This window comes from Microcaecilia unicolor, chromosome 1, assembly GCF_901765095.1.
Source record: "Microcaecilia unicolor chromosome 1, aMicUni1.1, whole genome shotgun sequence".
NCBI classification, from domain to species: Eukaryota; Metazoa; Chordata; class Amphibia; order Gymnophiona; family Siphonopidae; genus Microcaecilia; species Microcaecilia unicolor.
This window is the reverse complement of record NC_044031.1, coordinates 38,988,455-38,999,062: the sequence shown is the minus strand read 5'-3', so window position 1 is coordinate 38,999,062 and position 10,608 is coordinate 38,988,455. Positions and strand designations below refer to the sequence as shown.

The 10,608-nt window shown below is 41.5% G+C and overlaps 1 protein-coding gene across 1 annotated transcript; it reads right to left on the bottom strand.

Annotated features, from left to right (window-relative positions):
• Positions 1–6,108: 6,108 nt before the first annotated feature.
• Positions 6,109–6,573, bottom strand: LOC115465544 (golgin subfamily A member 6-like protein 7). Its single transcript, XM_030196119.1, has one exon. The coding sequence runs from the start codon at positions 6,571–6,573 to the stop codon at positions 6,109–6,111; it is 465 nt and encodes a 154-aa protein (XP_030051979.1).
• Between the last annotated feature and the right edge of the window lie 4,035 nt (positions 6,574–10,608).

The window sequence follows — 10,608 nt, the reverse complement described above, 5'->3', positions numbered from 1 at the left end:
GAAAATAAATGAGCTTATTGAAAGTTTAGGTATGCAAGATGCCCAAGTTGTAAGCACTCCCATGATCACTGATTTTCTGAAGGATGAAACAGTAAGAGAACCTTTACCAGATAACATCCAATATAGATCAGCCATAGGTAAGCTTTTATATCTAGCTACCACGTACAGGGCTGATATAGCAAATGCAGTAGGAATTTTGAGCAGAAGGGTCAGCTCACCTACCAAATCAGATTGGACTGCAGTTAAAAGGATGGTAAGGTATTTAAAGGGTACCATTGATTGTAAATTAAAGATTTCAGCCAATAGTAATCCAAAACTAATATGTTACTGTGATTCAGATTGGGCAGGGGATCATTCTGATTATAAATCCACAAGTGGATATGTGTTTATGTATGGAAATGTACAAATTTCATGGGCCAGTCATAAACAAAGTATTGTGAGTTTGTCTTCTACAGAAGCTGAATATGTGGCCGTATCGGAAGCGTGCAGAGAACTGATGTGGATTGAAAAACTTTTGCTGGATTTCGGAATAGCTGAGCAGAGACCAATCCAGATAATGGAAGATAATCAGAGCTGCATCCGACTGTCACAGAATGACAAGGTTCAGTCACGCACCAAGCACATCGCAACGAAATACCACAACGTGCGAGAGTTGGCGAAAGAAGGGGTCATCAGTCTACACTATTGTCACACCAGTGAGATGACAGCTGACATCATGACCAAACCGTTACCCAGAGAACATTTTGTGAATCTGCGTATAAAGCTTGGACTTTGTATGAATAAATAATTGCATGACAGTTATGCATGAGAAGGGGTTTGTTGGAATGTATTGTATTTTTACATGCATTGCCTGTCACCTATTATTTCTCTGTGATTACTCTGTGACCTCTGATGTGAATTACTTAGAGAGGTCACACAGCTATGCAACTTCCTGTGGGGGTTAGACACAGCAGATGCAGCACATGCAGCACATGGAGCTCATGATCTCTCCTAACCTGAGAGGATCTATGGTGGTGTGAGCATCCATTACCATCTAAGCACATGGAAGGAGCTGATAATACAAATGTATAGTAATATGTATATATAAGCCTGTCTGATTATAATCTAACTACAAACTGTGAGTAAACAGATGTTTTGTTACTTCAACTTTAAAGTGACTCAGCAGTGAATTATTCAGGGGTGAATGAGAGAGAGATGAAGAAAGAAATTAACATTTCTAAAGCTGAAGCTGTGTGTACTAAAATCTGCTAATTATTTACTACAAATAATCCAACATTTTTCGCTTGTGTTTCTAGTGTGAGATTTCGGTCAGTTGTGAGTCCGAGAATTTTCAGGGTTTCTGAAACAGGTAGGGTGTACTCTGGGGTGTTTATGGTGGTGGGTTTGTACGTGTTGTATTGTGATGAGAGGATGAGACATTGTGTTTTTTCTGCGTTGAGTTTTAATTGGAATGCATCCGCCCATGAATTCATGATTTGGAGACTGCGTTTGATTTCATTTGTGATTTCTGTGAGATCTTGTTTGAAGGGGATATAGATCGTGGCATCATCTGCGTAGATGTAAGGATTAAGGCCTTGGTTGGATAGCAATTTGGCTAGGGGTGTCATCATTAAGTTGAAAAGGGTCGGTGACAGCGGTGATCCTTGTGGAACTCCACATTCTGGTTTCCATGGTGATGATGTGTTCGAGTTTCAGGTCACTTGGTATGTTCTTGCTGTTAGGAAGCCTTTGATCCAGCTGAGTATGTTTCAACCAATCCCGAAGTATTCTAGTATGTTCAGTAGTATTTTGTGGTTTACCATGTCGAACACGCTAGACATGTCGAATTGTAGGAGGAGTATATTGTTACCAGTAGCAATTGCTTGTTTGAATTTTGTTAAGAGAGTGATTAGTACTGTTTCAGTGCTGTGGTTGGCTTGAAATTCTGATTGTGATTCATGTAGTATTGTGAATTTGTTTAAGTAATTGGTAAGTTGTTTGGTTACCATGCTTTCCATTAGTTTAACTATCAGAGGGATGGATGCTACCGTGTGGTAGTTGGTGATGTCATTTGCTTTCTTCTTTGAGTCCTTAGGTATTGGGGTGAGTAATATGTTTCCTTTATCCTTAGGGAATAATCCATGTTGTAACATGTAGTTTAAGTGTGACGTGAGGTCTGCTATGAAGCGTTGGGGGGCAGATTTTATTAGGTTGTTGGGACATATGTCTAATTTGCAGTGGGATTTGGTGAAATTATTGATTGCTTGAGCAACGATTTCATCAGTAAGTAGAGCAAAGTTTGTCTAAATTCGGGCTACTGGATATTCATCGGGAATTGGGTCCAGGCATTCAAAGAATTTTTCATGGTCAATGGTGTTGGGTGGTAGCATGGTTCGAAGCTTTTTCTCGTTGAAGTATTTGGCAAGGTTGTCTGCTGATGGGGTGTGTGTGTTGGTTGTAGTAACTGGTATGGTGTCTAGTAGTTTCTTCACGACTTGGAAAAGTTTATGTGAGTCTTTGCAATCTAGTCCTATTTTGGTTTTATAGTATGTCCTTTTAGTTTGTCTTATTGCATATTTATATTTTCATTTGTTTCCATTCATTAAGTGTGTTCATCTTTTATTTTGTTCCATGCTCATTCAAGCCTTCTAACTTGTGTCTTTAGTTTTTTCAGTTCTTCGCTAAACCATGGTATCGATTTGTGTCTTCGTGAGGTTCTTGTTTGTATTGGTGCTATTTTGTCTGGTATGCATCTGCATCTGTTGTCCCAATCTTGGAGATAGTGTCTTGATTCCGTTTGTGCTATCCATTCGTTCTTGTAGATATGATGCCAGAATGTTGCAGGGTCAATTTGGCCTCTCGTGATGTATGTCGTGCGTTCTGGTTTGTGGTATGAGGCTTTTTTTCGCCATTGTAGGGATAGCTTTAGTTTGTGGTGGTCTGACCAGGGTGTTTCAGTCCATTTTGTATTTGATAATATTAGGTTTCGGTCCGAGGACAATTTGTATGTAATAAGGTCGAGTGTGTGTCCTTTGACATGGGCTGATTGCATATTTGGCTAACTGAGGTCCTATAGTTGGAGGAAATCCTTGCATTCACATGCATTGGTTAAATTAGGGTCTTCTAGGTGTAGGTTTATGTCCCCTATTATAAGTAGATTGGAGTTCGATACACAGGTATTTGATATGAAATCCATGAAGTGAGATTGGCATTTGTGCCAGTTACCTGGTGGTCTATAAAACAAGACCATGTTTAGGTGGTCAAGCAAGGATGTATGTGCCAAAACTCTCTTTTTTTTGTAATATTTTATGGTGTCTCTATGAAGATCAATATTATGTCCTTAATCTTTGGATTGTTTCACTGATGAAGCACATTCTTTGCATTGGATCCTATACCCGATGTCTGGAAAAAAAACGGGATCCCTTACAAACTTTCAAAATATTTTGCAATTCTTTAAACATCTACGGGGTCTTTTAACAAAGGTAGCTCATGCTAAAAATTCACATGCACTAAACACTAAGATGCCCATAGGAATATAATGGGCATCTTAATGTTTAGAGCATATGAATTTTTAATGCTAGCTAAAAACGCCAGTGAACCTTTGTAAAAGACCCCCTTAGTATGACCTTTGAAAATACGTTGGTATAACGGGGTTTTTTTCTTAGTTAATTCATAATTTGTGTTCAATGGGACCCTTTTACTAAGCAGCGTAGGCGCCTATGCGCGTCCAACATTCACTAAATTGGAGTTACCGCCTGGTTATCGCATGGCCCTTGCTGTAATTTCAATTTTGGCGCACGTCTCCTGCGCGCGTCTAAAAAATATATTTTTTATTTTCTGGTGTGCAGCAGCTACGCGCGTCAAGTGGAATTTGATGCGTGTAGATCATTACTGCCCGGTTACTGCGTGAGACCTTACTGCTAGGTCAATGGCTTGTGGTAAGGTCTCAGACCCAAAATGGACACGCGGCAAATTTTCTTTTTCCCACACGTCCATTTTCGGCAAAAATTTTAAAAGGGCATTTTTTGTAGGTGCGCTAAAAATAATTCTGTGTGGGCCCAAAACGCACGTCTATAGTTACCGCAGGCCATTTTTCAGCGCACCTTAGTAAAAGGGCTTCAAAGTGTCCTCCTTCAACCTTGACACATTCACGCAGTCTTCAACGGTACTGAGCTGCTGGCTCAATGAATTCTGGGCTTTCATTAATTAAGAGCTCAACTGGTTGCAAGCTCTATGTGCTGAACTCCATCCTGTTGAAAAATAAAGCACTCAGAAATGTCTCAAATTTCAGGCAGAAGTTTCTGCTGCAGTAGGATGTTTGGGGGTTATTTAGAAAAATGTTGGGGAGGGGGGTCCCTTTTTGTGGACACTGTATATATATTCATGGAGGCATGAATGTGAGCCTTTTATTTTCAGTGTCTTTCTCATGCACATAACTGTAGGGTTCTGTGGCATAACTTGTAATGTGGTATATTGAAGGAATTGTGCCATTATTTAGAAAAACCTATGAAAAATGATAAAAGATGTTCTACTCCTACTTCTAAAGGATGAATTCCTGAAAGAAATAGTTCCTGATCCCATACATCTAGCCTTCCAACAAACACCTAACCTGAAACACAATTTTATAAGGAGTAAACTCTAAACCCAATCCCAAAGAGAAAAAAATGGCACAAAATCTTGCAAAGCAGCAAAAAAGCACAAAAGGGCCTCCAAGATTGGAACAATGGTACAATCTTAAATGAAACAGACCCGACACAGGCCATATTTCGGTGCAGAAAAGCGCCTGCCTCAGTGTTCCTTTAAGTTGGAAGTAAATATCCCAAATTGTCCTTTTAAAAACACGTTTCGATCAGCAGCAGATTGTACCGGATGCTCCCAAGTGCAGTAGTGGATATCCGAAGAACCACTTGGGAGCGTCCGGTACAATCTGCGTCTGTTCATGCTTTCCAAAAATACTAGGACTAGGGGGCATGCGATGAAACTACAGTGTAGTAAATTTAAAACAAATTGGAGAAAATTTTTCTTCACCCAACGTATAGTTAAACTCTGGAATTCGTTGCCGGAGAAGGTGGTGAAGGCGGTTAGCTTAGCAGAGTTTTAAAAGGGGTTGGACGGTTTCCTAAAGGACAAGTCCATAAGCCGCTACTAAATGGACTTGGGAAAAATCCACAATTCCAGGAATAACATGTATAGAATGTTTGTATGTTTGGGAAGCTTGCCAGGTGCCCTTGGCCTGGATTGGCCGCTGTCGTGGACAGGATGCTGGTCTCGATGGACCCTTGATCTTTTCCCAGTATGGCATTACTTATGTACTTAATCTGCTGCTGATCGAAACGTGTTTTTAAAAGGACAATTTGGGATATTTATTTCCAATTTAAAGGAACATTGATTTGACCTCTGAGGCAGGCGCTTTTCTGCGCCGAAACACAGCCCATGTCGGGTCTATTTCATTAAAGATTGTACCATTGTTCCAGTCTTGGAGGCCCTTTTGTGCTTTTTTTGCTGCTTTGTTACTATGTTACTATGTTTTGGGGTTTGTGTACTTTTGGACCCTCTCTTTTGCTGTTTCCAAAATCTTGCAAGACAACTCTGAAACTTATTCCCAAGATTCCCCTTATCTCAGAGCAATCTAAGGTCTCAAGGGGCAGGCGCAATGCCCAATCATTCTTGTTCTGCTGGTACTGAAATTCTAAATGGCACCAATAAATTCATATTTCCCCTCTGCCCTGCATGTGACTACCAAAAAAGGAACTGCAGGTCAGCTGATGCCATTTTGAATTTCAGCATTAGTGGGAAATGAGAAATTAGACATCACTTCAGACCCTCAAGATATTCGTTTGATGATAAGATGGGGTAAGGGTCCAGTGTTCTTATATATAGGATGGATTTGCGGTTTATGATGGGTGGAGGTACCAACTTACTCAAGTGGCAATACACTGAGGGGATCCACCCACCAGGTATTCCAACAGGTATTCACTAAAATTTGGTACTCAGCTACCACAGTTTAGTGAATCCCATTGGATATAACTCGTGCCAGAATGGAATGGGGGAGAAATCTTTTATTGTCTTTTATAGTAAAGAGGCCACCAAGTCACAAGGGATAACTGGCCTTAGACCACAGGAAGAGCCTCAATAACCCACCCATTTTCCAATTCTGCCTGTTAACCATGCCCAGAATTTCCATAACACTCCTCCAATACTATCCTCTGCATCATACCTGATTCGTTCTGTTTTAGCCTTATATTCTTCTAATTGTCTTTTCTGTTCTTCTTCTTTTTGCTTTTTCATCTCTTCTTGCTGTTGAAGGAAAGCTTTCATTTTCTCCTTTAGTTCTTTCATCTCGTCTTCAGCCTCTGCTTCTTCTTGCTGATATCTTTCCAAGTCTTTCCTGAGTTCCTCTTCTGTTGCTTTCATTTCTTTCTGGATTCTTCTCATATCTTCTTCAAACTGCTGTTGCAACTTTAACTTCTCTCTTTCAAGTTCCTCATTGTATTTTTTCAGAAGCTCGGCTTCTTTCTTTTTGATCATCTCTTCAGCTTGGATGTACATTTCATTGGTATAACATGTGCCACCGTTTCTGGCTCTGAGCAGCATGATGGAACCTTCTTACGCTTGCATGAAAAGTCCCAGCCTGATGCTCAGAGTCAGAAACAAGGAGCAGGGAGCAGCAGCAGTCTATTTACTTGGCTGGTGGGGCCAGCATCACTACCAGCAAAGTAAAATAGAATTCAGGAGGGGGCCCAAGCCCACAATTTGGGAGTCAGTTGTTAAAGTAGCCACAGGGAGGCCTACTTTAACAACCTGCTCCCAAAATTCTTAAAAACTTAACAAACGGCTCTCGCGAGCCCGTGAGAGCCTGCTCCAGCACACCACTGGGTATAATCGAACGCGAACGCCCATCTCCATGGGCGTCTATCTCCGAGAATGGGTACGTGAAGGGGCAGGACAAACCGTATTTTCGAAAAAAATGGTTGTCCATCTTTTTTCCGTTAATACGGTTTGTGCCAGCCAAATGCATCGGATTTGTGCGGATTTGAGCTGGGCGGTTTTGTTTTCCAGCGATAATGGAAACCGAAGGCACCCAGCTCAAAAATGAACAACTCCAAGGCATTGGGTCATGGGAGGGCCAGGATTCGTAGTGCACTGCTCCCCCTCACATGCCAGGACACCAACCGGGCACCCTATGGGGCACTAGTAACAATTAAACAAAAAAGTTAACTAACTTTGAAGTCCATAGCTCCCTGCCCTTGGGTGCTGAGCCCCCCAAATCCCCCCCAAAACCCACTTTCCACAACTCTACACCATTACCATAGCACTTAGGGACGAAGGGGGGCACCTACATGTGGGTACAGTGGGTTTTGGGGACGGTTTGGAGGGCTCCCATTTACCACCACAATTGTAACAGGTAGGGGGGAATGGGCCTGGGTCCACCTGCCTGAAGTCCACTGCACCCACTAACAACTGCTCCAGGGACCTGCATACTGCTGTGATGGAGCTGGGTATGACATTTGAGGCTGGCATACAGACTAGAAAAAAAAAGTTTTTAAAGTTTTTTTTTTTTTTTTGGTGGGAGGGGGTTAGTGACCACTAGGGGAGTCAGGGGTGGTCATCCCCGATTCCCTCCGGTGGTCATCTGGTCATTTAGGGCACTTTTATGGGACTTGTTCGTGAAAAAAAGGGTCCAAAAAAAGTGACCCAAATTCGCGCTAAAAATGCCTTTCTTTTTTCGATTATCGGCCGAGGACGCCCATCTCTCCTCAGCCAATAACCACGCCCCAGTCCCGCCTTCACCACGCCTCTGACACACCCCCGTCAACTTTGGTCGTTTCTGCAACAGATTGCAGTTGAAGACGCCCAAAATCGTCTTTCGATTATACCGATTTGGGCGCCCACTGGAGAAAGACGCCCATCTCCCGATTTGGGTCGAAATATGGGCGTCTTTCTCTTTCAAAAATAAGCTGATTAGGGCCCTGTTTACTAAGGCGCGTTAGCATTTTTAATGCACCTACAATTAGCGTGCGCGCTAATCATGTATGCGCCTATAGGGGTATTGTAGGCGCATACATGGTTAACGCGCCTATAACGTATAGAACTGGGAATGATGACCAAAGATCTAGGCATTTATTTTAACAAAGAGTAAGACAAACAAGCCTTTTCTTTTCTTTCTTTCTTTCTTGCAGGAGGATGATATATATGTGTTTTTTAGATTACTAGCATTCTGGTGTGCATTATGAAATTCAGGAAGGTCTAAAAATTAAAACTCCATTTGAAAAATGTATATCATTTTGTGAAATATATTTCAAAGTGTGAAGAAGAGGCATCGATAGCAAGTATTAGATATTGAAAAGAAAGACTTTATTATTGATTGTGTATAAATATTTTCTTTAAGGACAAGCAGAATATTTATTTATTTATTTATTTGTTGCATTTGTATCCAGTGGTGTGCTGGAGCAGGCTCTCACAGGCTCGCAAGAGCCGGTTGTTAAGTTTTTAAGAATTTTGGGAGCCGGTTGTTAAAGTAGGGCCCTCCATGGCTACTTTAACAACTGGCTCCCAAAATGTGGGCTTGGGCCCCCTGCTGAATTCTCTTTTACTTTGCTGGTGGGGATACTGAGCCCTGCCAGCCAAGTAAATAGACTGCTGCTGCTCCCCGCTCCTTGTTTCCAGCTCTGAGCAGCAGGCTGGGACTTCTCCAGCATGTGTGAGAAGTTTCAGCATGCTGCTCAGAGCAAGGCCTTGGGAGTGGTAGCAGTCCATTTATTGGCTGCCAGCAAAGGTATGCCTAGTGTGCCCGCACGAAGGGGGGGAGGAGAGGTAGGCAAGTGTTGCCCCCCCCCCCCCCCCCCCCCGCCACCCTTGGCCCTTCCAACTGCAGAGCTAGCTACGTCCGGAGAAAGAGCCTGTTGTTAAAAATTTACCAGCACACCCCTGTTTGTATCCCACATTTTCCCACCTATTTGCAGGCTCAATGTGGCTTACAATGTTCCGTCATGGCAATCGCCAATCCAGAGTAAAAGATACAATTGATATTACATAAAGAACATGGATGACATAATAAAATTAAGCAATCAGGTATAGAGAAAAAACATTCAGAATATCAGGTAAGTGGTAATGCGTTACACTTCCTATTATGGATCATTGTGGTATGCCTTGTTGAAGAGATACGTCTTCAGTGATTTACAAAAGTTGATTAGGTTGTAAACTGTTTTCAGGTCAAATGGCAATGCATTCCACAGCTGCATGCTCATGTAGGAAAAGCTGGACACATGTGTTAATCTGTATTTTAGTCCTTTACAACTGGGGAAGTGAAGATTCAGGAATGTGCGTGCTGATCTTTTAGCATTCCTGGGTGGTAAGTCAATAAGGTCTACCATGTAGGCCGGGGCATCTCCGTAAATGATTTTATGAACCAGAGTGCAGACCTTGAAAGTAATACGTTCTTTAAGTGGAAGCCTGTGTAACTTTTCTCTTAGGGGTTTGGCACTTTCGTATTTTGTTTTTCCAAATGTCAGTAAGGCTGCAGTGTTTTGGGCTGTTTGAAGTTTCTTGATGATTTGTTCTTTACAGCCAGCAAAAAGTGCATTGCAGTAGTCTAGATGACTTAGCACCATTGATTGTATCAGGTTGCGAAAAATACCCCTTGAGAAGAAAGGTTTTACTCTTTTGAGTTTCCACATTGAATGGAACATCTTCCTTGATGTATTCTTAACATGGCTTTCAAGTGTGAGATTTCGATCAATGGTAATTCCAAGAATTCTCAGGATGTCTGAAATGGGAAGGGAAAATTCTGGTGTGGTTATAGTGGTGAATTTACTTGTGTTATGTTGTGATGAGAGTATAAGACATTGTGTTTTTTTCTGCATTGTTTTAATTGAAATGCATCCGCCCATGAATGCATGATTTGGAAGCTGTGGTTGATGTCATTAGTGATTTCCTTTAAATCATGTTTGAATGGGATGTAAATCGTGATGTCATCTGCATATATGTATGGATTGAGGCCTTGATTGGATAACGATTTGGCCAGGGGTGTCATCATTAGGTTGAAGAGGGTCGGCGAGAGTGGAGATCCTTGAGGGACTCCACATTGAGGTATCCATGGAGCTGACGTATTCGAATTAGATTTTACTTGGTATGTTCTTGTGGTTAGGAAGCCTCTAAACCAATTAAGAACGTTATCTCCAACTCCAAAGTATTCTAGGATGTATAATAATATTTTATGGCTTACCATGTCGAATGCACTGGACATGTCAAATTGTAGGAGAAGTATATTGTTGCCAGTTGCAAATTGCTTGTTTAAATTTCGTTAGAAGAGTAATTAGTACTGTTTGGTGCTGTGGTTAGACCGGAATCCTGATTGAGAGTCATGAAGAATTGAGAATTTATTTAAGTAGTCAGTGAGTTGCTTGGTAACCATACCTTCCATTAGTTTGGTTACAAGAGGGATAGATGCTACTGGGCGATAGTTGGTTAAGTCACTTGTATTTTTCTTTGAGTCCTTAGGTATAGGGATGAGTAGAATATTTCCTTTATCCTTTAGGAAGAGTCCATTTTGTAGCATATAATTCAAATGCATCATGAGGTCTGATATGAATTGTTGTGGGGCAAATTTTATAAGGTTGTTGGGGCATA